The 27216-nt window shown below is 47.9% G+C and overlaps 1 protein-coding gene across 1 annotated transcript; it reads right to left on the bottom strand.

Annotated features, from left to right (window-relative positions):
* Positions 1-3859: 3859 nt before the first annotated feature.
* On the bottom strand, positions 3860-27057 carry LOC149358389 (tRNA-uridine aminocarboxypropyltransferase 1). Its single transcript, XM_089570460.1, has 6 exons — positions 26603-27057; positions 25791-25928; positions 24083-24234; positions 10590-10636; positions 7214-7419; positions 3860-4076 (listed from the first exon to the last, which is right to left on the bottom strand). The coding sequence occupies exons 1-6, from the start codon at positions 26864-26866 to the stop codon at positions 4056-4058; spliced, it is 828 nt and encodes a 275-aa protein (XP_089426586.1). The 5' UTR covers positions 26867-27057; the 3' UTR covers positions 3860-4055.
* Positions 27058-27216: the final 159 nt, after the last annotated feature.

Here is a 27216-nt window from a genome sequence, read left to right as displayed (position 1 = left end):
AGAAAGGTACAGCACAGTGTACGAGAATTCATTCAAGGAAGTACATCCATCTTCGCGAAATAGGGAACGAATACCCGGAACACGAGAAAGAAATGACGTATATACGGGTGAAGTGCACTTGGCAGAGGCTGCCGAGTTATAAACAGTGGCTCACCGATACCCCTTGAAAAGATAGTACATAACAGTTGTGTCCTATTACTACTCATATGCAATATGGCTCGAACCCATAGGCAAACTAAAAGGTTTGAAGCTACATTCATGACCGCGCCGTGAGCTGTCAAAACGACAACGATAGTGATAAAGTCAAGCGACAGGAAGATGCAGCAGCATTTATGAAATTCAAACTAAATTTAATGAAATCCTAGGTGAAAGTCGACTAGAGTCAAGGGGGCGGCATTCGGACGGCGAGGTGAGGTTATGAAGTTCGCGATGATTTGGTGGACGCAGCTGTCACAGGGCAGCTGCAACAGCTGCATTAGGGGAATTTTCTCTTATCCAGAGAATTATATGGATAAAATTTAGTAGAACGGGAATTTTCATAGCTTTCAAGGAATTTTAAGTAGAGATATTTTCCCGTGTTTTCTTATTAGGCGGACGCGCCAGGATGGAGCACGAAAGCTTTGGGAAGGGCTGCAGATCAGAGAAGCCTTTCCGGCCTCCTCCCATAGCTGTGATTTCAAGTAGTTTCCCTATTTTCGTATATATGGCTTAAAGCCTCCGATACATCTGTTCATGGTACACGCTAAAGGTTCGTTATTTTGTTATTTTTATTTAACCTCATCCACAATCTGTTCCTGTCCCGCTCATTCCTTCGACTACGAGCAACGAGGTAGTGTTCCGATGAGCCCGCATCTTTTGAAAAGTAGTGTATACGGTACTTCTAAACTGGAGTATAGAGATACAACGCCATACTCAGCCTTCAAGATCGACGAGACCCCACCTGACACTTAAAGAGCAGGGAAACAACGTAGTGGCCATTGCGCCATTATACGACATTGACGCATGAGTGCGAAGAACTGCAGAAAGTTTACTTTAAAGGTGCGTTCCCCGCGTAAGCACGTGTAGTAAGCTTCCTCAGAGCAGGAAAGTGCGTAGCGGCGGCAAAGCCTCAGGCCGAGACCGTTCTGTTTTCCAGTCGTGACGGGGTGAAAGTTCGAGCTCACCAACCTCCCACCTGTGTTTCCGCAGAAAAGCATGATGAGCACGAAAGGCTCACGCCGCTCAAGTTTGCTTATGTAAAGAAGGTGTAGTTGGGGCAACGTTGCTTGGAGCAATATTATCTTTTGGCTGGTTCAGTTCGGACGCCTCCTTTGAAGCGATGCTCATTCAGGCGTGCGGCTCTCTGGAGGAGTGGCAAAGTGGTCGAAAGCGGTGGCGATGATGGCGTAGCGATAAGGCCGCATACCCTTTGCAGCGGCAGACCGCAATGTCTTCTCAAAATAGCACCACCCCTAGATGCCAGAGTTCACCGGCCAAAGGTAGCTAGTGTGTAGATCTATGAATAAATTGATTGATTGATTGATTGATTGATTGATTGATTGATTGATTGATTGATTGATTGATTGATTGATTGATTGATTGATTGATTGATTGATTGATTGATTGATTGATTGATTGATTGATTGATTGATTGATTGCAAGACCATGCGTTGGTAACAGAAAAGGCCAATAAGTGCGTGAGAGTCCAGCACTCAGCCAGTTCTCAGCGCAATACCCTGTCCAGTCGCAAGAGCTCCGATTTACTAAGTGCATTCCGACGAGACTAGATTTGCATGGCGTGCGCGCAGCCGCATCAACTCTGTGGTGGCGCTGCAGTAGCTTGGCGCGCTTGCTCTGCCTTGAATATTATGAATCGCAAACACTCACCGCAGGAGGAGTCCCATCAAAATAAAGAGTAAACGACCAGTGGCAGAAAATGGAGGCAAATACCGCCAGCGGATCGAAGTCGCGAGGGTTGGTTTCTGTGCATGTAGTAACCATAAAATTATGTAGCTTTTCGACTTCGTTATGTGCGAGGGATATACATGCATATATGGACTTTATTTCGGTTATTTTCACTTATTTATTCAAAGTAACCTCGAAGTCCTCGCGGGAAGGCATTACGTGAGGTCAAGAAGGGGGGGGGGGGGGGGAACATAACACAAAAATGGAATAAAATGCACGTTTTCTGAAATGAGAAGCACTAATAAAATGACAGCAAAAGGTGTATCCAGAGGTTTTTTTTCGTAACAAAGACACCAAAAAGGCGAAAGCTGCCTGGAGGCGTCGCTTAACATTGACGGGCGCATTATAAGAATCACACAGGCATGTGTAGAGCACACACTTCTATTCCCGGCTGCGTACCTGGACTACTAAAAAGAGTATTTAGAGTGATTTTCGTGTTCCCAAAACTGTTGGCGCCACCTGTACGTGACGAAAAGTGCTTCGAACGAAGAACGAAAAAAAAAAAATTGAAGGGACACTTCAGCTCCACCTGAAGGGTATGACGCGATAGCATATGGGTTAACCCCCTTGTATGCAGAATTGGTCCTTCTCTACATTCATAGATCCTCGGGAGCCATCATACCACTCCTGGGGGAAGAGGCGCAGCGGTTAAGTGATGCGCTACTTACATGCCGTGGCAGGTGCTCCCAGCGGTGGGCCTTGTGCGACCCAGGTTGCTCTTCGCCGCAAGGTGAATGCCGAGGTCACGTGACCTTGGTGGCCGCATTCAAAGCCACGTGACCTAGATGGCCCGCCTACCTCCTAGGTTGCTCCTCTGGGGATTTTTCGTCGATTTTTCGTTCACGGTCAACGACGCGGGATTTTCTGCGGCACGAGCTGCTTAATGCTTAAGCTCCTTAAGCACGAGCTCCTTAGAGAAGAGCCACATCGTATACACATCATCCACATCATCACGTCATTAATTCTGCAAACGCGGAAAGGTGTGTGTGTGTGTTGTTCGGTTCCCTCGAGAATACAGTCCTTAGCCCCTCGCAGTTCCCTTCAGGACATTGTATACCCGTGCGGAAAACAGTGAAGTAGAAAGGATTCGCGCCTTTTAAAATTCCTCCAGGGCTCGGATCTGAACTCCAGATGGTGACAGCAGGAGTTGACTATTGACTGTTGTAGGTGACTGTGTTTAGAGGTATGTAGATCAGTCAGGCCTCGGGTATGTGCCTTGCTTGTGGACCTTATGTAGCATCTAAGGCTAACCCCACCAGTAGCTTGCAGCAACCTCGACCTCTCCATATCACATAAATTCTTACAGTCGTCTCTCTGCTGCATATGACGTTTTTTTTTTACATTTATTTACAGTTCCTGCAGCACCGTGAAGGCGTAATTGCACGGAAGATAGATAAATACAAAAGCAGAACATAAATTAATTATTAAGAAGCTGCGTTGAGCAGACGACAGGCCTTACGAAATATGCGAGGATACTTCTGCAGCTGTGCGACTACGAAGCCGTCTCGCGTACAACGCGCTGGACCACAGCCAGTCACGCCTGACTCTGCGGCGCGAGCAAATGCGGCAGCTCCCGTCAGAGGGCTAATTTCGACAATAAGCTCCTCCTGTGGGTTACGTAACCGTCTGGGAACTCAATAATCAATCTGTTCATACTCCTTCAACCCTAAGCTGAACTTAACCTCAGTGAAGGCATCTGGTCAAGCCGGCTACGCTGCCCGCCGAACGCTAGAGCCCTTTCGAGTTAATCAAGTTACACCACGGCTTTTCGCATATACACATTAGTTTCAATTTTTCTGTTCGCTTTGCATCTACCTTGTTCCTTGCGGCAATGGTATTCGCTGACAATGAAAAAAAGTCCGAAGCAGCAGGCACGCTCAAACACTCAACAATGAGGAAACAAGAAACACGAGACTGCAGGCAAAGAGCAGGAAGTTCGGTTTATTGCCACGCTGCCTTCCCCCGGTGGTTCTTTCCCTCACCCACTTATCCGACCCCGCAATCTCATCAACAACTGTGGCTGCTTCTCCGCTACTGCCAGTAAAGGCGTCTTCAACCAAGTTCATCTCACTGCATGTCTTCGCCTCACCGGAGATCACCTGTGCTCGCCTTCACTCCGACACCGCAAAATCCTGGAAAAATATCAGAGAGGCATAAAAATTCAAAACAACTCATAAAAAAGCGACAGCTAGCCTGAAGCCATTTTCCTTACTATAACAACGGCACCGTTAAAACGCAGTGAGCTGCGCCCTTCGGTTCTGTCTGCCCTTCGCTAGGCTCAAGCAAGAGGTCTTTAATCATACCAGTTACAACACACCCCGTAGTCTCAAGGTTTCAAGACATGGTGCAAAACGTGGAAAACTACAAGCTGTCGCATCCCCTGCAGGCGATCGATAAAGCTAAAAGATGCACAACTGACTTAAATATAGCGATGATCCCTGTATTGCTTCTTCCTCGTAAGGGGGCGCAGGCATCAGACAACGCCTCCAGACAGCGGCCACATGACATGGCGAAGTCTTCGAGCGGGAATTTCGCAACTGGTATGACTGAAGAGCTTTCGGTATCCTCTAGAGAATTCTTTTCTCTTTCGGACTGTTGTTTCGTTGTTGTCTTTTTGTATTTCCACTCTAGCCCCGCCCACCTATACCATTGTGTTCATGGAATGAGTTGAGAGGCAAGTGCAGAGCTCCGTCAGCTTCCTGACTCGGCAGCCAATCATCGCAGCGGGCCCCGACATCTCGCCCCTCGTCGTCATGGCGAACGGCTCATCTTCGTACACAGCGTACACACATCGCGGGTTGCTATCTTTTCATACACCTTCCCCCGTTTTCCCAACGGCGGACAGTTTTCGCGGAAAAGGCCTCTTCAGAGACTGCGCCGAGAGGACACTGCCCGCTTCATTATACGCGGCTTTTCAGCGTCTCGGGAAAATTCCGCGTGCCTCCGTCGTTATCGCTTTCGCCGCTTCGCTGTCAGCGCTTTCATTTTTATTTCGTCCTCTCTCTCTCTATCTCCCTTTCCGTTTGTTTTCGTCCTGCGCAAGCGTTAAATGCTGGAAGCCTGCGGCGTAACATTTCTTTAATTCGTTCGTTCGCAATTTCATTCATTTGCCTTTGTCCGTAAATATTTGTTTATTCATCGATCCACTTAATTATTTTCTTATTAATTAATCAAAATGAATGGATATTTGTTTGTTTATAAGGTTTAATATTCCGAAGTGACTCAGGCTATGAGGGACGCCGCAGTGGAAGGCTCCGGATGATTTCGACCCCCTGGGATTCTTAACGTGCACTGACATCGCGCAGTATGCGGGCCTCTGCCAATTCGCCTCCATCAAAATACGACCGCCGCGGCCGGGGTCGAACCTCCGGCTTTCGGGTCAGCAGCCGAGCACCATAACCACTGAGCCACCGCGGCGGCTAGGTCAAGGAAGAGGCAAGAACGCATTCCACACGCACTGTAAGCTTATTGCGCATGTGATATGTGTTCCCCTACCTACATGCTGTCCTTTTTGCGATGTAGATACAAACCATAATAATCAACCAACTAGACGAAAAAGTTTTACTGTGTATCTCAATTTTCGCATCCCTGCCTAACAATCGGCTCCTCTTTATACTTTTGCCCTTCCTCTACTGTTTGCCAGTTCAATGCATAAGGTAGGAATGGGGACTAGTTGCTTGTTCAGCGCTAAACTCGATGCAAGACGAAAAAACACGTGAAGGAAGCATCGCGCTTTTTTGTAATCGTTCCTACGTTGTTTTTTGTTTGTTTGTTTTCGTCTTGTAACCAGCTTAGCGCGATTCCTTCTACTAATTATAGTTGGCTGTAAACAGAAGTTGCGCAGGCAGTGATGTGACGTTTCTTAACACTGCGTTCTGGCCAATTCTTCCCAGCATGAGACTGATGAGAGGCAGTGGTTCGCCGACAGCGGCTGACAGATTGGTGCGCCTCCGATAGTTGTCATCGGGTACAGGAATCCCTAAATTCGGATTTTTGTAGTGTGTGCAGCGAAATTACTAGTACTTACAGGACCTTATTAGAAATTTCTCGGTGAATGTCGAAAAATATAATTTTTAAATATGCAACGAAATGAACCAAGTTCTCCTCTAGACAAACTAACTTTTCGCCTCGCTCGTTCACTCACTAACTCTATCCGTTGCTCACTCACTCAGTCACCAACGACCTCTATCTCTCGCTAACTCCATCACTTACAGCTCGCTCGCTCGCAGCCAGCTAGGAAGTGAGTGAGTGGGCAACGGATAGAAACAGTTAATGAGTGAGCGAGGCGAAAAGTTTGTTCGTCGTGAAAAGGAGTGAGTGAGTGAGTGAGTGAGTGAGTGAGTGAGTGAGTGAGTGAGTGAGTGAGTGAGTGAGTGAGTGAGTGAGTGAGTGAGTGAGTGATGAGTGAGTGAGTGAGTGAATGAGTGAGTGAGTGAGTGATGAGTGAGTGAGTGAGTGAGTGAGAGTGAGCGAGAGTGAGTGAGTGAGTGAGAGTGAGCGAGAGTGAGTGACTGAGTGAGTGAGTGAGTGATGAGTGAGTGAGCGAGAGTGAGCGAGAGTGAGTGAGTGAATGAGTGAGTGAGTGATGAGTGAGTGAGTGAGTGAGTGAGAGTGAGCGAGAGTGAGTGAGTGAGTGAGAGTGAGCGAGAGTGAGTGAGTGAGTGATGAGTGAGTGAGAGTGAGCGAGAGTGAGTGAGTGAGTGAGTGAGTGAGTGATGAGTGAGTGAGTGAGTGATGAGTGAGTGAGTGAGTGAGTGAATGAGTGAGTGAGTGAGTGATGAGTGAGTGAGTGAGTGAGCGAGAGTGAGCGAGAGTGAGTGAGTGAAAGAGAGAGAGTGAGTGAGTGTGAGTGAGTGAGTGAGTGAGTGATTGAGTGAGTGAGTGAGGAAGGAAGGAAGGAAGGAAGGAAGGAAGGAAGGAAGGAAGGAAGGAAGGAAGGAAGGAAGGAAGGAAGGAAGGAAGTGTGAGCGAGTCAGTCTGAGTGCATGAGAGTAACAGTGAGTTATTCAGGGAGGGAGTGTCAGTGAGTTTAAGTGAGCAAGAGTGACCGAGTGAGTGTGAGTGAGGAAGGGAGTGTGAGTGAGGGAGGAAGATAGAGAGGGGGAGTGAGCGAGAGTGTGAGTTACTGAGAGTAAGTGAGAACGAGCGGGCAAGTGCATGAGAGAGCAAGCGAGCTCGTCCTCCGCCCCCGAAAACCCGCCGCAATGCCGGAACACCCAAAAAGACAACACAGAGCTTCCGCGGTGGCGTAGAGCGGCAGAGGACGCACCCCTCTGTAGCGCGACCTGATCTTAGCGTGGAAGAATCGGAAGAAGAAGAGCAGGTCGTCCACGTGTCCCGCGCAGCCCTGCAGCTCGAGCAGCCTGGTGACGGCCATGTGGACGGCCTCGGCAGTGGCCAGCCAGCTGGAAGGCTTGCCCCGCTGGGGACGCCAGAAGGCCGACCGGCCGCCCTCCAGCACAGCGCACGGGAGCCCTGCGAAGAACGCGTCCTTCCGGTCAGCACGCTGCGTGGATAGAGCCGTCTGAAAGGGGCAGTCTCATATGAGCCGCACAATGTTCCGGCGTTTCTGGTCTTCCCGACAGTCTGCCAGCTGTTGCCGAGGCGTGTAGCAGCACAGAACGTCAACCCTGCCAAGGAAGCTTTTTTAATGTTTCTCTTCCTTCGGTCTGATCCAGACTTGTGTATGATCACCCGTTTCAATGGGATTAGGCCCGACCGTAATCATCACATGTCTTCTGAGCTATATGCGATATGTACGACCACATTTGAGCAAGGTTTCGGATCCGTACATCCTTTGTTAAAAGTGAACAGTCCAAGGGTTTTGCTTGTAAGCCATGTAAGAGGTCCTCTCAGCCTCTCACTTTCGAGAGATTTGGAAAGCTGTCGACGCATAATTTATTTCAATTATTTAGGAATGCCACAGTCCTGCGTAGCAAGACACTGCTGGAATGAGTGCATGAAGCAACAGCTTACAGCAGTCAGTGCGAGTAATAAAAAAAACATACATGACTCGGCAACTGACTCACAAATTCAGCATGCGGTATAACACGCCTAATGACCGGTCAGGTGTATTCCATTGTTTTATGCTTTGGGGAAGGAAAGAAGATTTCTAAGAATAATGACACTGTGGAGGAACTAAGTTTTGTGGGATACTCCGCTGCGTGCGTGGAGGAGTATTAATGAACTGAATTGGTGCTTGTATGGCTATCGTGCCGTGGACAATCCTATGCAAAATAATTATGCAACCGCGCATGCAGCTCTCAGCAAGAGGAAGGAGTGATAAAATGCCAGTATGTCAGAGATGAGAACATGCGGCCATAACGCTGGTGAATAAACTGACCGCTTTTTTTAAACAGACAATCTCTCTCTCTCTCTCTCTCTATATATATATATATATATATATATATATATATATATATATATATATATACACACACACACACGGTGGGAGGAGTCGACCAACGCATGGAGTGCCTTTCGCGTGGCGTCTTTGCTTTCGCTTTTATTTGTTTTTTTTTAGATTTCCGTGACAAAATAGATCTAGTCAGAGACTACGTAGCTGCAAATTATGCCTACGGAAATAAAAATACACGTGGACTCTTTGCTTTCGCCGATCACTACGTATCACTCCGCCGATGGCAGAGCGGCAAGCCGCCACGGGACTGGCTGAAAGGTTGGTCGACTCCTCCCACAGTATGCGGGAAATACAAAAAAACTTCCCACAAACTCGGGGTCATAACAGTGACGTCTCGACTCATCGCACGCTGCACTGCGCAGAGGTCGCTGCCAACGACCAGCAAAGCGTAACAGTGACACTTCATGCCGACCTTCCGCGATGCCTCGAACACGGCATACGGTGCTAAAAGGGTACGCAGGCTACGCCTTTGTGCGCCTCTGCAATCTTCCATCGCGCCAGCAGTTCGCGAATCTGGGAGCCTAAGTACTCCAATACATACAGTTGCACTGCCTATAGGCAGGTGCGCCTTCCCTGAAGCTCAAAGACAAACAAGCCCAACGTGCCACGCGCACAAGGTGCCGCAAACACACGCCGCGAACCTCCTTCCTTCCAATTTCTTATCTTTTTTTATAGTTCGAGGTACGCAGCACGACGTCACATACAGACTGCAGCCACAACGCCGCTGCTATACTTGAACCCCGCCGAGGAGCGCCGTAACGCCGCGACTGTCGTTCCTGCGTCCTCCGAAAGGAAAGCAGAGACTCTCTCGTCACCATCGCGGCCAGCCACCACGGCATTCACCGTCACCGCGGAAATCTCGGCACGACCGCGAAGACACAATGGGGCGTGCCGTAACCGATCGGAGAGCGCACGTGTGCTCCTAATAATTGCCTCGCCCGACGATTACGCGGCGACACGCGCCACCGCTGACGAAAAAGGGAGCTGCGATTTGAGGAAGGGAAAGGAGGGTGAAAGGGAAGCGCGTGTGGCTCCCGTCGAGCGCGGCAGCGGCCCCAGCCAGAGACGTCATTACCTCAACCTGTGCTCTGATAGCTTTCGTATGGCGTGTGACATACGGCGATCCGGAGCAAGTTTTCTCGCTGCGCGAAACCGAAGGAAGCGTTTCAGTGGGCGATTCAGATTCAGATCCGGGGTTTTGATTAGACAGCGACGTTGTGGTCCCTAGACTCCCTAGATGTCTTGCTCCTTCGAAGCTTCGGAGAGCTGCTCCGGATCGCCGAGTGGGATACGCCATTACTGGTCGGGAAGTCTGCCAGCAGCGGTGACTCGGTGGTCACGGTCGTTCGTTCGACTGTTATGGGCGCGGGGTCGCGGGATCGAATCCCGACAGCAGAACGGCCACATTTTCACGGAGGCGGAATGCATTAGCTGCACGTCCACGAGCTGTTACGATAACTCAGTGCACGTGAAAGAAGCCCAGGGGGGTCGAAATTAATCCAGAGCGTATCTCCACTACCGCGAGTCTCTGCCTGTTTTCACTCTCTCTCTCTCTATCTCCTTCACCCTTTCCCTGGCGGCGCGGTTCGGGTGTCTGCGCATTTGCATGTTTCATCTTCTTGCAGGAAGCCTCTCCTAATGTTCAGACAAGCCACGGAAGCACTGGCTTCGGTACAGAGGCCGAAGACAGCCATGCTGCCACCTGCCCAATGGCAGGGCCTTTGCACTTGGACAGGTATTGCTGAGCTAACGGTGTTACAAAGGAAGAGTTCTTTTAAAGAAGTTACCTCCCTCATACCCTCCACTAGTATTGACAAGGAATCTGAGACCCACCGCGCCAGAATGTAGGGACGGCACGAACCCCAAGCAGGCAACTCTTTTTTTAGTCTTCTTGGCAGTGGTGGTCTTCTACTTTAGAAGTGCCGGCGCTTCGTTTCACTGTGAGCTGCTTGACGTCAGATACCATCGAGCACACTGGCGGTGCATGGGGATTGCTTGTCTCGGGTCTGTGTCATAAGTTGAGCAACAAAAAAAAAACACTTTTAAAAGGTATTTCTCCCCTTTATATAAAACAATGTGTAAAGCAGGCCGTCAGCCGCTTTCTCCCTCTCCCTCTTCATGTCCCTCTCCACCTGTGCTCGAATCCCCTGAGATCGCCCTCCGATGGAGCCAGACTTTAATTAAGCGCGGACGAACAATCAGAAAGTGTATGAAAAGCCCGCGTTACCTTGCATCTTGGCGTCCAGGTATATCCTCTTGGTCTGCTTCCACGTGCTTCGGGGCAGCGATGAGGGAGACGGTACCCAGCAGAGGTGTGGGGAAGGCGGCGACGAGGAAGAAGACAAAAACAAGCAAACAAAAGATAACTTGAAGGACGCCGCCCGTAGAGCCGCAATGAAGCAAGCAAATTACGACGACGACAAGATAATGCGGCCCGGTTGAATGAGCTTTTCAATTTCCCGGGAAGGCTATAGCCGGCAACATAACACGAGCGACAGAAAAGGCAGGCGTAAGCAAAAGCTGCGGGACGCTCCCGATGACGCAACTGAACGACCTCTATGTAATGCACGTCCTGCGCAAGCACTTGACCAACAAAGCACCACCATTTTGTGGCTTTTTTTATCTCGGTCTTTCGGCGTGTACGCAGGGTGATCTTTTTTTTTTTTTAATCACTGCAGATTTATTTTAAACAAAGAAAAAGGAGGCTGACAACTATGGTGGGCGCAGCCTTCGTTATGGTTCGGCGGACGTAAGATAACAGTCACGGTTAACGGATTACATGACCACTGCAAGAATTGTTAATTTAACGTTTTTAGTTATTCTGTCACTGCCGTCTGAACAGGAGAGGAGAACTCCGTCAAGCGGATAGCCGCTTTTTTTCTCCCCTCCTCCGTCAAATTGTATTTGATTTGGTGGAAATAAAGCATTATTATTATTATTATTATTATTATTAATTAGTGACCCTCCATGTTGGAATGGCAGTCCGCCGCCGCGGTGGCTCAGTGGGTGGCTATGGCGCTCGGCTGCTGACCCAAAAGAAGAGGGCTCGAATCCGACCGCGGCGGTCTCATTTCGATGGAGGCCAAATGCTACAGACCCGTGTACTTTGCGATGTCAGTGCACGTTAAAGGACCCCAGGTGGTCGAAATTATTCGGAGCCCTTCATTACGACGTCCCTCATGGCCCGAGTCGCTTTGGGACGTTAAACTCCGTAAACAATGTAATCGCAGTCTCGAAGTCTGTTTTATTTATTATTCATTTAGAACATACTGCAACCTCGGAAGACCAAGCAAGTTGCAAATCGGTTACAAATCTGATTTGCGCAACTTGCGATAATGCAACCGACCCTCGGTGTCTTCACTGATCAGTTCCCCGCATGCGTTTTGCCACACGATCCCGATACTGGACGCCCGAAGAGTACAGAAGATACAGCCTTTGTCAAAACTACACATGACGTCGGGTTTGTCTCTGTGATATCATGACAGTAAGCACAAAAAACTCGCCAACCGCTAGGCTGCTGCCACAGCGTAGCGCCAGCGCCCACAGAGATAGCTTCGGACACGTGTACAGTGTTAGGCGCTGCCAGCGTTCCGACGCCCGCCCGCCACCCCCCCCCCCCCCCCTTCCGCCCAACAGTCGCAAACATGCCTATGGACAAATGACCAGTTTCCGGCGGTTTTCCCGACCCCGCGGGCCTGCCTAGCGCGTTCGGGTGTTATGAAGAACAGGTTTCGGCAACACGTGTGGACCACCAGCTGGTCGGAGAACATCACATGCTGACCTACCGCAGCCTACACTACTTCGAAGGGCATCCGCCTCTCCCTCAGGCTCGGCACGTGACGGGGGGCGTGTCCATAAGTGCGGAGGTGAGAGATTGTGCACAAAAGTGAACGTGACAGGCCACTCCCTCCTCGGAGAGACCTTCCTCTATCTAGGGACTTTGGGGAATGAGAGCCCTATAAAACTCGGCACCGGGTGTGGCCGAGTCCCGTTCGCTCTTGACGTTGTACAAAATGTGAATAAACCAGTCGTCTTCTTACGCCCATCACACAAGTCCTTCACTGGACGGCACTCCTGTCCTGGTTGGAACGGGCGTTGACTTGACCGAGGTTCCGTCAAGCTGCGACCCCGAAGCCCAGAGCGTCTGCCGTTACCGCGCTTGCAGCGGCCGCCAGGTGCCCGCACCGGACCAAACCTGGCCCGTCGGCGCCGTCTGTGCATGAGCATTGGCGGCTGGCGGCCTCGGTAGGTGGTGACGGTACAGGTTATGTTGAAACTCTTTAACATTGCCACACTACTAACCACTCTACAGCGCCGCCGTCACACGTCCGAAATGTGTTAACTGGCATTTGGCAGCGAGCTATGGAAAGAAAAATGATAGGTGTAACGTTAAGAGATCGGAAGAGGGCGGAGTGGGTATGAGAACCTAGTTGAAATCAAGAGGAAGAAGTGGGCTTGGGCAGGGCATGTAATGCGAAGATAACCGATGGTCCTTAAGGGTAACGGAGTGGATTCCAAGAGAAGGCAAGCGTAGCAGGGGACGGCAGAAAGTTAGGTGGGCGGATGAGATTAAGAAATTTGCGGGAATATGGTGGCCGCGGCTGGCGAAGGACAGGGTTAATTGGAGAGACATGGGAGAGGTCTTTGCCCTGCAGCGGGCGTAGTCAGGCTGATTATGATGATGATGGCATTTGGCAAGCTTGGCGGTTTCGTCTTCTTCCTCCCGAACTCCCTGCTGCTTTGCTCGTCCCAGCGCGTCTCATTAAACCTTCCCTGTCTACGTCAACCTAAAATGAGCCGCCGCGGTGACTCAGTGATGGTACTCGGCTGCTGACCCGAAAGACGCGGGTTCGATCCCGGCCGCGGCGGCCGGATTTCGATGGAGGCGAAATTCTAGAGGCCCGTGTACTGAGCGATGTCAGCGCACGTAAAGAACCCCAGGTGGTCGAAATTTCCGGAACCCTCCACTACGGCGCCCCTCATAGCCTTAGTCGCTTTGGGACGTTAAACCCCATAAACCAAACCAAGCTCGAGTCGCAGTGCCGGGGGTAGCGCACGCGCTTATTATCATATTTTTTTACAACCTCGCGAAGCTTTCCAGTCTATCGTCGGCCGCCTATTTTTAACAGACAAAGCAGTCAGCAACGCGTAAGGGAAGCGCAGCGTTATAAGCCGGCTTCTTGTAATCATTCCTTTCGTCGACAGGAGTTAGATAACGCCGCTTTGTCGGCTTTATAGCTGCCGTTCGCTGCAGTTCCAGAAAAGAACACCCGTAACGACGCGGCATAACCATCCCTGCCGAGAGGCAACCGATCCGTCGCATGGACTGCGACCATCGCGCGAGTATGACCGGGATCTTGCGGCGGGCATGCGAGATTTCACGAGATTTATCACGATATTTTTTAGTCGCCGTGAAACATGACGTGCACATGACGTAACGCAGACTCCGTGATTTCTGACGGCCAGCAGTGCGGCCTGGCAGCAGCCGAAAAGAAAGCTACCGCCGGCAGCACGTTGAAGGCACCGTCGCTTCGTTTACGTTTGCACCGGCGTTTTGCCAGCGTTACGATGGATCCCGTTATCGAAGTCGTCAACGTAGTTCTAGCAAATAGACACCTTTAGCATACCGTGTACCTTGTTACCGCTAGCGGAATACCGGGAGCCAGCCTACTGCCGGAGAGCAGGCACTGATTGGTCCCGATGCTGCAGGCGCGCGCGTAGCTACCGGATACGTGGCGCCATCTGGCGACGTCAAAGAGACTTGCGCATGCATTGGCTGCGCCTCAGTGCTTCGTGGCTTCTAGTGTTTCTAGAACCATTGGTTCTAGCAACACTGTTTTGTCCTATGACGTCATCACGCTTGTACATGCGAGTTTGGCCTGTGGCGGCGATACCTGTATTTTGGTTCTTGCTCTTTTCTACGTTACAAGAGCTTTGTTGTCAGTATGAGTGGCGTTTTTGTAATCAGGAGCTGGTATTCTGTCGATACAAGCCAGCTTCAATTTCTCCTCAGTGCCCCTTTAACTCGGGAACTAAAAACGATAGAAGAAAAGCAATGGTTGCTTCAGATAGAGGAGGAAAAAATGAACCTGCAAGCCGAGTTTAGTGACTGTAGAGTAATCAGTTAATTATAGACAAAAATGTCGAAATCGCGCCGAAATAGCGCAGACATCGATATAGCCACGAGAACGGCGTGACTTCACAGCCACCGGAAGTCATCACGGCATAATGAATATTGTCACAAATGGTCGGAAAAACGTTGGATTTGTGTCAGATTAGATGAAAAAATGTGTAATTAAGCGTAATTAACATGTGCTTGTCCCTGTTTGCGCCGCCTCTGTTTCTGACGCCACCGTTCTCTTCACGCCTTCCCCCATCCTTGCTTCTCGCCGACGCCTCTCTGTTCCCTTCGCCGTCATCGACATTCAACACGGTACTGCCGCCATCCTCGTCTCTAACACCTCCTTCTCTGCCCTCTCCCTGCTCCGTGGCGAGTGCCTTGGTCATTTTGAAACCGCTACCTTGGTCACTTCCTTGGACACCGATGTGACCTCCTCCAGTCCCGACATCGCTGCCCTCACCCCACGTAGCCCTACTCCCGATCACCCACTGCCTTCGGACATTTTCGAACGCTCTATAGGGAACCCAAGCTCAAGTTTGGGAGCGCGACGCCAGCGCCGCAGCGGCGAGCAGCGGAAACTCGGGGCGGCGCCGTAGCAGACGCCCTGCTAGCTTTGTGTGCACGTGCGACGGGAGAGTCGCGCGAGGCGCAATCTTCGCGCTGACAGATGCGGTCTCGGCGAAGCAAAAAGGAGGTAGTACGAAGGCCGTAATGTAAAAACCAAAGCGTATGTACACGGTGATCCACTCTTACCGCGAACACGCGAGTATGCGGCCGCGCTCTTCGGAGAGCCAGTGAGTCTGTCCCTACCATGCACGAAAAAAGTGACAGACGACGCGCAGGCAAGTCGCTCGCTGCTCGATTTTCCAGCCTTGCGACTGGGAGTCGCAAGCCGCTGAACTAATCGGCGAGACAGTGGAGCTTTTGGCAATGACGCCGTCCGCGGACAGTAGAGCTTTCGGCAACGACGTCGCCCGCGGCCACGCCGGGCGACGAGCTGCGCTGCTCCCTCGCTGCCGTAGTCGTCGCTAAGCCTAATCATTTCGCACCGATGCTGTAGCTGAGGGCACTTCGGAACTGGCCAGCGCTGTAATAAAGGTGCTACTCGCGTCACCGTTTTACTATGTTCACCGTCACATAATAAAACAAAGACGTGACCGATTTCCGTGATGCCTTTAACTGCGGAGCCAGGTGACAACAGGCGAGCAGCACTGGGCATCAGCAAAGCGGCTTTGGAAAAGAAATATGCTTGTATCGCAGTTATCGCTTCTACCAGCAGCTCGGTATTGGCCAACGATCCTCAAAAATGATTCATTTTTGACGTTGCTCTACTCCAGGGTTTGGTATGAACGCGAACAAACAATATTAGCGTATTTTTCTGACGGCGGCGGCAGGCAAACAGGTCGGTAGGCCGGCCCTAAAAAGCGCGCCGCTGTCGCTGTCATCACGACGCTTATACGACTGCGGTGCACATCAATACCGTCACGACATCCTCCTGGTCACCGTAGTGCATTGAGAATCGCACCGAGCGCGAGTGCAGGAGACGCAGTCAAAGCAGACGAAATTCTCGAAAGCGCGCAAGCAATGTTATTCCGGAGAGTTTTCGTTTCAAGCAAGAAGGCGACCCGCAGGTCGCACTTGCAAGTGTGAACAATGGTGGTCAAATGTTTAGGGGGTTCCCCCAAGGTGGAGTAGAATGTTGACGAACTGTTGCCTGGTCGCATGTCCTTTCGACTCGCACGTAAGTGGATCGCCCTGCGCATCGCATGCAACAACTGACAACTACGATCAACAAGTGTCTCGCTTTATTTCTCACAGCTGATAGTACTTCGCATATTTCGAGCATATAATTATACCGTGGACTTACCTCTAGTTACATGTCATACAGTACGACGTTAATACTCACTCGAGAAACGCATTTTACAGTCAAATGGGCCTCCTCATCGTCGACCGTCTGCTCCACACAGTAGACGCGACTAATCAGTTTCCCCCTTTAATTAAGTTTGCATTGCAGTACTGCGCGTCAGTCTGAACGATCTTATTGTGGCTCATGCAGGCGACACATCGCGACAGCGCGGGCGCGCGCACGTGCAAGGAAGCGCGCGTGCAAAGAAGCGTGGTGAAAGCAGCGCGAGCAGCGAGCAGCGCCCCAGTTTTTACTTTTCTCCCATAGATGGCGCTGCACATCAGGCGCAGCAGCGCCACCCGGCGATGCTTTGGGAGCCTATTGACCCCGCCCTCGACACAGCTCAACACGCGCAGCTTCTTGCCCTGCTCAACCAGTTTCGCTCCTCGTTTGACCACCAGTCCTCTTCTTTGGGCCGTGCAACCAATGTCGAGCACCACATTGAAACCGGTACCCATGCTCCTCTCCGCCAGCGCCCCTACCGTGTGTCACTTCCCGAGCGTCGCCCGTGAAAGGCTCGTGCTGGAGAACTGCCGCTTGTGTGCCGGTCTCTCGCCTCGCTGGTTCCTAAACGACTTGCGCCCGGGTCTTCGTTGCCGGCGCTTCAACGTGCCAATAAACCACTCTTCAAACACTTAAAATTCCCGAAAGAAGCAAAATTTGGGTATCGATTTAGCCACGGGAACGGTGTGGCGTCACATCCACCAGAAGTCGTCACGGCATAGTGTCCTCGGCTTTCGCCTCTCAACACTTTAGTTGCCAAAGTGTCCTCGCAATTTTTCTCTTTTTCATCCGAAGCTGTTTCCGCAAAGAAAACTCACTTGCAGTGTTCTTTAGCAAAACATTCCACCGCGTGAGAGAGGGAAAAGTTAAAGCAACAGGCAAGAACTTCCTATAAGCCGCACCTAGAACTCCACGACTTTTATCTTTATTTCGTCTTTGAAAAGCGATCCTTTTTTTTCTTTTCTGGGCACGAGATGGCCCTACCATTCTGTCCAAATGTGAAGACCGCTACTTCGTGAAGACCGCTCTACACACTTAAAAAAAAAATGTTTGAAAAAATACCGCACGGTAATATACGGAACGGAACCCGTGAACGCCGCGAACGTCAACTCACGAATAACCTTTACGTGTATAAATATTCCACTGCATGTCGTGAATCGAGTGCTGCAGTCAATGAAGGAAAGATTTAGCGTATACGTGTTGCAGAGTAAGGCATTTCGAGCACTATGACTACTGTTGCGAAATCAAGCAGCCAATCACAAGTAGTAGGGTGGTGTGCACTGGTTTGGCGAAAGCTAAAAATTAGTAAGGAGCTTACATAAAAGAGCGTGCACTGACCTTTTTTTTTTTCCTCAATATTCCGGCTAGAACACAAATGTGTGACCGCCCGCTACAAATGGTTATGCCACAGTATCATCATCATCAACATAACCACCACCGCCACCACCACCTACCCTCCGATGAAGATAAGCTCCAACACTGGGATTGCAACAACTAAATAATTAAAAAGATCATTTTTTTGTTAATCATTCGGTAGCCGTCATCGTTATCTTCTTGTATAACGACTACCCAGCAAAACAGACTCCCGGTGAAAGCATCCATTCACGCACCTTCGAGATCAGCGTCCAACGGGATACACCCCCACGGCCCAGCTAGATCACAGTGACGTACATACGTCATGGAATGCGGCATGCAATGCGTATGCTTAATAATGCGGCGAATGTTTTTGACATACTCATCAATTCTGGACAAAAGCATTTTTGACCGGTAAATCGTTTATGAACACAATTTTTTTCATATAATGTAAGATTTCACTACAACAATCAATATAGCCGCAGATCCCCCAAGGGCGGTCTTGTATTTTTTTTCTATTAACGTTTTTTGCTATCTTCAAGAGCGTTTCCCATTGGTTTTCTATGGTAGTCTTAACTGTTCGATGCGAACGATGGAGACACTTTAAAAGAAAGATTTTGCTACATATAACAAGAATGGACCGTTAACTTTAATATTTTCATACCAGTATCTTGCAATTTTCCAACTTTCAAAATTTCGATTAGAAAATGTTGGACGTGATGTTTTGACGTCATTGGTCTTTGTAGAGAGCGATTATTCTCGCGAGACTGCGTCTAACTTTTAATACGCATCAGCCCTGAGAAGAAGGAGGAACGCATGAAAATTTGTCACTCGCGCATATCTACCACACCGCTACGCGCTAGAAAGCCAGCAGTACAACAGCATTGCTTAAAGTGCACTGATTCGTGCTAACTTGGTTTCAAAAAGAAGTTTGATACTACTATATGTCGTTTGATACTACTTGTTTAACATAGCGGCTTTAGAAGTAATTCAGGTTATAGATGGCTGCACACAGGAACAAATTCAGTGAACAGAGCCAAGAAAAATGCAGTAAACGCTTAAATTCTTGCTCCTGCAGTAGAAAAATTGTCCGGACTACAGTGCGCGTCCATCGCGGAACAGGTTATATCCGGTAAACGACAGCACGACAGCCCAATACCTATACCCGCAAAACAAGCGGGAAGCATTCTAGAAAAAAAAAGCAAGAGTGCGCTTCGAATAGCGAATCGAATGCCTCCACGCTCACTGTTCGCGCTTAAAAAAAATTCCGCGACTTGCTCCGGAGAGTGCCAAAAACAAAACAAAAATGTTGGTGTCACGTTCTCTTTTCGCGCCAAGAAATTTACACGGGAGGGAGGACGCACCCACCAAAACACACAGGAAATGAGTAATACTTTGCGTGGATAACCACCGAACCGATCTAGTTCAAGCCTGCTGCACTGAAATCAAATTCAAATTCAATTTTTTTTTCAGGGGGGGGGGGGGGGGGGAATGGAGCAGTGTATCTGTCTCACGTACCTCGGTGGACATCTGAACCGCGCCGTAAGGGAAGGGATAAAGGAGGGAATGAGAGAAGAAAGGAAGGAAGAGTGACGTAGTGGAGGGCTCCGGAATAATTTCGACCACCTGGGGTTCTTTAACGTGCACTGACATCACACAGCACACGGGCGCCTTTTGCGTTTCGCCTCCATCAAAACGCGGCCGCCGCAGCCGGGTTCGAACCCGGGAACTCCAGCTCAGTAGCCGAGCGCAACTTCAGATTTAGTGAATGTTAGCAGATTTTTAAAGCGAAAGCTTTACTTGCACTTTCGGCCTTTGCCGTGGAGCGGCGGTGCCACCATTGACCTTTAGTTGACCTCTGTGTGACGTCATGTGTGACATCACGCCGAAGAGAAGGGCGACCGACTCGCGCCGTCGCAAGCCGCGGCGGTGCCACCACCGGCGCCTAACTCCTGCGCTCTCCGCTAGGAGTGCAACAGGTGCTTTGTGACGTCACGCCGAAGAGAAGGGCGACCGACTCGCGCCGTCGCAAGCCGCGGCGGTGCCACCACCGGCGCCTAACTCCTGCGCTCTCCGCTAGGAGCGCGATTGTGGCGTTACGCTGAAGAGATTAGGCTCGACTCACGTCGATAGAAAGCAGTAGCTGTGCCAACCACCAGCGGCTTGACATTGCTTCGCGACCTCGCGCCGTCCGTGTGCGACGGCGGTGCACATGAACAGCGGCCTGACTGGACTGGATTGGATTAGAATAGATTACATTGGAGTGGATTGCATTGGATTCGATTGCATTCTACCCGCGGTATTTTAGTGGAGCGGGCGAGGTTACTTTCAACCTCAATCTACTTTCTGTATAACAGATGCATCGCCACAAGTCTAACCACAAGCACCACCACCAGCTACACTACCAGCTGAACCATGGCGTAGGTACGAATATTGCTTTCGAAATTACCGGGCTTAACCAAGCTAAGCCACAGCGAATTTTTTTTAGCTGTTCACGTTCTCGAAAAGATTTTTTATTTGGGTCTTAATGTTCCATAGAGCACTGTCGGCTATCGTTGTCACCTCCTGACTCGAAAGAAACTAATATATATGGAAGTTTTTTTATGACTATAATTAATATTTCGACACGTTTCAAACCCGCTGTCACCACTGAGGTCCGCCGTACTGGCCGTACATACATGCAAAAGTACAGTGAAAGAAAGTTCAGCCAGTCAAGTGGAGTCATGTGTGGACTGGTGTCGCCATCTGCTGGAGAACGAAGGGAATCGCATAGACTAGCTGCAGTCTTCTTCATTCTGTTTTCCGGTAGATGACGGAAGCTAACCGCCATGCCCACTGGCTTACTAATAGCACAAGCGTCGTGGAGAAAACCAAATATCGGATGTTTCGGAGAACGTTTTCAAAAAATCCTAAAAACAGAGAATTTGAAACAGCAACAAAATGTTTCAGGAACGAGGTGCCAGCGGACGTCAGTTACTGCGAAAATCATCAGAATTAAATAGATAATTTACTAAACTTCATAACCAACTTTTTAATGAACGCTGCCTGGTGGGTAGCGCCAACAGGAAGTTCGACGCCACGGACAAGACGATAAGTCACCATAAGCAACGAAGAAAAAGAACTCTGCAGCGCATGGCCATGTGGTGCTTTTTCCCGCACAAAACCGAAACTGCGCGCGTGAGGTGCGCAGGATGCGAACGCAGCGTCCGTTTGATGACGTGTTGCAATGAATACGGCGTCAAATTCGAACTGCCTGCTTCACTCTACCATGGTTTGCACTTTATTTTATTTTTTATTTTATTTGTAACATTCTTTCAGACACAGGCGGTCTAGGATGACAGAGCAAAAGGCAGATGTTCTCTGCCTGACGAGGGCCCTGTCACCCTTACAGTGCATAGAAAAGTACAAAGGATTACAGCATTATACAAGTGCTAATGTAACAACATTAAAATAAATAACATCCAATAAAAAGTTTAGTTGGTTATCAAAACATGTATGCTTAAAGCTTTGAGTTGGACAGTATGTAGGTTCGGGAGGCATTTTTGAAGGTTTTGAGTGCTCTACATTGCTGTGATATGTCAAGAAAAGGTGGGTGTGTATTCATAAAATTAGGGATTAAATACGACATTGTTTGTGTACCATAGCTTATTCTTATGGCGGGTAATCCTTCCTTTGCCTTCCGCCCTCTCAAAAATAATGAACCCTGGAAGCAGAAGAAGCAGAATTCGTCAGTTTCAGCCGGCTTCGGTTTTGTGTACAAAAAAGCGCCGAGCCCTCGCGCTGCAGAACACTTCATTTCGAAAGTTGATATGGCATCGTCTTTTCCGTAGCCCCGTTTACATGAATACGACAGTGGCGCATCTGCCCACTGCACGCGGCAGAGGGTCCAGCTGCCCTATCCTTATTGCAGTCAGTTTTGTTATCCAGCTGATGGGGTATTGTATAGACACCACAGGAAGGACGAGGGGCGCCTCCAAACTTGTTTCCATTCATCGCGGAAGTCGACATGCCTCTCTCGATCTACCCTTGCCTGATGGATTAGCATGACGCTCTCTCCTGGCGCATTTTCACTGTTTACATAAGTGCGATACGCCAGGAAGTTGATACGATGCGCTGCTATCGCAGTAATGTAAACGCGGCTCATGGCTTCGAACTTCTCCTTGGCCCTAACCCTCCTGATTGCACTAAATCAAAGGTTAATTAGTTGTTTTAAATCAGGGACCAAATTCCTGAACGATCACAATCTAAAAACTGTCACAAAACGATCACAAAGCCCCGCTCGTATTGGTCGGCACTGACCGACCAATACCAAGAGGAGCAATAGGAGCGGGACTAATGGATCTGTTTATGACAGGTTTGTGATTTGATCGTTCCGTGATTCGGCCCCAGCTCTCTAATTATGTGCAATTTTATAGTAACTGACACCCGCCGCTGGAAAGATATTCTTTCTATTTCGAACTCCATATTTTAAGGAATTTTTTCGCATCTACCCTGAAACGCCTGGTATATATGTAAGGCCCTTCTTTTCCGGATTTTATTTTTTCCCCATTTCGCGGGGTAAAAATCAGGCGATATTTTCGAGCTCATTCGGGTGAAATTCGGGTGAAAATTGGATTATTCAGAAAAAATTTAGATAGTTCAGGTTTCTTCAGTTCCTTTTTTTTTTTTTTTTAGCAGTAAAAGACAATTTAGTGTAAGCACTAATTTTTGCGCGGGACACAAAATTTACTTTTTTTTTTTGCTCAATACTTCATGAACAACATGGAAATGAGAGGTTGTGCAGAAAAAACTTCACCAAATTAGATTTTCTCTCACCTATTATAATTATTTCATAGCATAAACTCTCATTTTCCTAGGCAGCACTGTGCGTGCATGCAAGACATGCCTGCCTGCCTTGTACACAGCTAAAACAGTCATTAAAGATACCACAGGCTACTTTAAATGGGCGAGAGCCCTGCAGCAAGAAGTCGTTAGCTTGGACAGCACTTGATACATGATGCCGAATAAATGCCTCGTCAGTACCCATGCTCTGGCCTCCTGCTTCTGAAAGTTACTTTTAGAACATACCCTTAAGTAACATCACGAATAACAAGTGTTCAAAGAGGTGCAAGATCACTAGTTGAACAAACACCCCCCCCCCCCCCAGAATGAGCACAGGATATCAGCTAATTTTCGTGCAGTGTCTTCAGCTTTGTCCAGGAAAACATACATTCTCTACGCAATTTCATATATATGTATATCTCAACGAGCTCTTCATTCCATTGCCCTTCTGTGTTCTTAAGAAGGGGAATTTCTGTGCAGAAATCAGATTTGACCCAATTTTTAAGAAATGGGTTCAGCGTGCAAGAACCTGGTATATCGGGTTTTACTTGAAAACAAAGGGCTCTACATATATGTAACAGACAGTAAGACCAAAACTGTTGAATCCAATACTATCTTGGATGCTTTATAGCTTACTAACTGCATATTATGCCCCAAGTTCAGTTATTAATTACATTTAAGTGATTGATTAATTAATTAACAGATCGTATTGAAAACCTGGCCTGCTCTGTAGCACGGCAAACGACAAACTTGTATTTGTGCCATTCTAATAATGCTGACATGTTTGCACACATAAGCTTGAGCCCATTCGTTTATTCTGAAAGTTGTATGTCAGGTTTTCTCTACAGTTCATAACGTGCTTGTCTATTGGTGTAGAATGTTGTAAACAAAAACTCCACATTCACCTGGTGGTAAATAAGACTATGATCTACTTGCACCTCCACCATGTTGACTGGGAAGTAAGTGCATTCAACAATGACATCTGTGGATATGCAATCCCATCTATAGTGTGTTTCACATGGGCCTGGAAGCAAGGACTTGCATGCATTCGGGTATAGCACATCTACTACAGCCACTTTTTCGCACCCCAAAAGAGAGTGATTTAAGCCTGGAGGTCCTTTATGCCTCACCTAGAGCACATGCTTGGAAGTTAAATGTGGCTATAGACTGAAATACAAGAGAAGTGCTCAAACAGGATAGCAACAGTATAGTAGTTCCTAGACATACTCCAAGGCAGCACTCCATTGTAGAGAAGCTATGAAAATTAATACAGAATATTACATCTTGTCATAGTAAAGAACTACAGCCTTGTTGCTGGAAACTACTGCCATCACAAAAGTGACCGCCCCATAAACAACACACACTGACAACTCTCGTGGCCTCAATCAATTTCCGCCATGTGAAAACAAGCATGCTACATATCATGCATGTCAACCTGCTTCAAGAAACATTTTTCTGCTCCTGACGAGAAGAAAATGACATATTAGAGTAAAGAGCATATGGTCCACAAAAATACCTGTCAATAAATATTAATGTCTTCCATGGAATCCTGATGTGTTCCTTGCCACAAATAACGCAAGATGACACAGCACTGGCCAGCGCATTTTGGTTTTCCTCCCAGAGTCTCTCAAGGGGTTGGGCATTTTCTCCAGGAAACAGCAGTAACACCTAGCAAAATAACAATTACATGAAAAGGTAACATATGCCTAACTACAAGCAAGGATTACATAAATTCTCCCCTTTGCAAAAAAGAAATGCCTTCAGTCGGCAATTGTTCTTAAAAACTAGGATTCTCGCTGAAGTTGCCCTTTTTGTTCAGAATAAACTGAAAAAAGTGGGACTGCACACAAACAGCAAGCATAGTGTAGCACTTTCTTTCTGAAACATAATGTATCAAATCATCATGACGAGCTTAGCCGAGTTTACTCAGAGAGATGCAGCTGAGCAGCACTTCACTTGTAGGCTTGTTCCTAAACTAAAACCACAAATGGTGCTTTGATTTTTAGCTTTTCTCTGGTCCAAACATGACCTGGTCAGGAGAAAGCAAGGTTCTACTGACAAAATAATTGCAATTAGCCTCTATCTGAGTGCAGCTGCTGACAGGAAAAGCTGCCAGTTATATCAAAACATCAGTTGTGTGTGGAGGCAGCAAGACCTTATACAGAAAGGATTTCTCAACAAAGATATGAAAAAGCCATGCAGCCATTTTTAACAAATGAGGCCAGGTGAATTAGACATTTTATTTCTGACATTTTTTACCAGTGCTAAAGATGGGAAATAGAAACACAAACTAGACAGAACAAATTTTGGATTTTACAAACCTAAACACAGAAAAGCACTAGGAGGAAAAAATGAGTTTTAGCCAGCATAACTTTTGTTTGAAAACTTATATTTGCTAAACTAGGTCTTTACTAAAGCTTCAGACAGCACTATACATAGATACAGGCACTGGCAGTTCGGGGAACTTTGCAAAACCACTGCAGAACATAGCAGCACATATTGACCTTCGACATCACGTGTAGTGGAGAGATACAGATTAATATTCCAAATGTGCTGCATACACGAAAACAGCAATAACTATGCAAGCACCAGTTCTATCACATTTTCCCTAACAATTCGAATGCCTCATTTGGAGGCCATGCAGGTGCAATGAGTGGCAGATATTTCCCTCACTATCATACTTTCTATCATTTGGTAATTTTTGTAGTAAAATTACTAGATGTCCAGCATTCATCCTGTCCATGCAGAGTTTCCAAGCCCTATCTCTAGCATTAGTAAAATACCTTAACACTCTGTACACCTTTCCTGCATGGCAATTTCACGGCAGTTTTCAAAATGTATTTTTACCAAATTGTTCAAAACAGCTAACTCGCGATAACTCAAATTCACAGAGCACCAAAAATTTTTTCACACTGTACAGAGTCCAAATTAATGTAAACCTTCTTGACAAAGTTAATGTTGATAAGAATGAAGCCCCAGTTCAAAAAGGCAGGCAGTTTGAATTAAGCGAGTTTTAATTATTCAGAGTCCACTGTAGAAGTCCGTAACCTTGGGAGACTCCCCAAGACACATAAGAAAGCAAGACACAAGCTTGTTGAAATTTCTGCATAACTTCAAAGCTGTCAAGCAAAACAGAGTTTCACCTGGCTGAGCAAACACAACACATCTGGAAATTACCAATTGAGCAGACACAAGATATAAACAATAAAAAGAAGAATGCTCACATCAGCAGGGTTGAACGCTGGGATGTCTGGAAATGTGTAAATCCTCACATGTTCGGGGGCAAGGACAGGCAAGTGAGCTGCAGTGCTCTTGCCATCAACTTCACCGGCATGTTTTACAATGGCAATCTGTACAGGTAACTGAAATAGAAAATAAAAGACACATATATTAATAGTTTGGAGTACAAGCTGCTGATCTCCAATCACATAATAAACGTAGAAAGCGGCAATAATACATCAGAGTTCGGGTCAAGTACAGTGAACACATATGTAAAAGTGTGGTTAATGAACGATACGATGTACAGATCAGAAAATATTGTTTGAAAGCTGCTGTGAAATATAGCACAGGGTACGGAATTTACAGTTCCATTCCAGTACACTGGCTCTTGTTCATGTTGCCATAGCTTCTTCGAATAGGCTGTCTGTGGTCCTGACATGGCTGGTACGCTACCCAATTATTCTGAGATCTTTCTTTTTGAGTGAGTACAGCAGGTTTCCCCAGTCACAGAATATACAGTGGTTCCATAGACATAACACGTACGCAATTTGAAACAAAAGATACCACTCCAAGACTAATTGCTTCAGTTTTATATATATTGGGTGGGTTCTGTTGTCCATTCATAAGTTTAAATTGCATTGACATATGTATATATAGTTCGCGCACTCACACTAGGCGAAAAACCTTTGATAGTTATTCTAGAATAGCATTTGAGATCTCGTATAGGGTGACAAAATCCAGTTATATTAGCGCTTCTTCTGAATTTGTAATCTCGTATTGTGTGACAAAATCTAGTTATCTTAACGTTTGTTTTTACCTGCAAACGTGGAAGTTTGTCGCGAATGCTGTCAACTGCGGTAAGGCACGTGTAGCAAAAGTACATGCGCGACCTGTGACACTCGGGGCAGACGCCGCGCTCGTTTATTTCTTCAAGAAACTCTGCCGACGATATCTTCAGATGGATGAACGGGTCTTCATTCCCGCGCTCGAACAGACAGCTTCGTGATATGAGCGGTCGCCACTCCTTAGTGGTGTTTTTCCCTTTAGGGAACTTTGCTTTTGAAAAGTTCGCGCTATCCATTCGACAAACGACAGAAATAGCTATATCTTCGCAATCTGTTTCTTAGAGATTTCTGTGCTATGCGCTAATTCGCGGGTTGTTCCGATTACTTTCGCGAAGTGTCAGAAAGTCGCTGCCAGACATGACCCCACCACAACCATCTCCACATGCTTAACACGCTCTTCTGTCCGTCACCGTGATCACCATAGGGATTTGGATTTAAAAGTGGTTACTAATGGCTGCAACGCTTGCTGTCGACCGTTTGCTTGTGCCAGGTACTTTGCTTTAAACTTTACGCTTTATTTCAACTGCAACATATAAATTTTATGCGAATGTTATTAACAAAAGAATCTTGGGTCATTTTAAGGTTT

The sequence above is a fragment of the Amblyomma mixtum genome, chromosome 2 (assembly GCF_055824585.1).
Source record: "Amblyomma mixtum isolate Tamu chromosome 2, ASM5582458v1, whole genome shotgun sequence".
NCBI classification, from domain to species: domain Eukaryota; kingdom Metazoa; phylum Arthropoda; class Arachnida; order Ixodida; family Ixodidae; genus Amblyomma; species Amblyomma mixtum.
Note: the sequence above shows the minus strand (reverse complement) of the source record. Positions and strands in the feature narration are given on the sequence as shown.

Excerpts from the sequence above, each read along its gene's own strand:
- LOC149358389 (XM_089570460.1), bottom strand. The coding sequence starts at position 26,866 with ATGGATAGCGCGAACTTTTCAAAAGCAAAGTTCCCTAAAGGGAAAAAC. Across the intron at positions 10,637-24,082 it reads ACATTAATATTTATTGACAG|CACGTGGAAGCAGACCAAGA; the intron begins GTATTTTTGTGG and ends GCTGCCCCGAAG. Across the intron at positions 4,077-7,213 it reads TCAGGTCGCGCTACAGAGGG|GATTTTGCGGTGTCGGAGTG; the intron begins GTGCGTCCTCTG and ends ATATTTTTCCAG.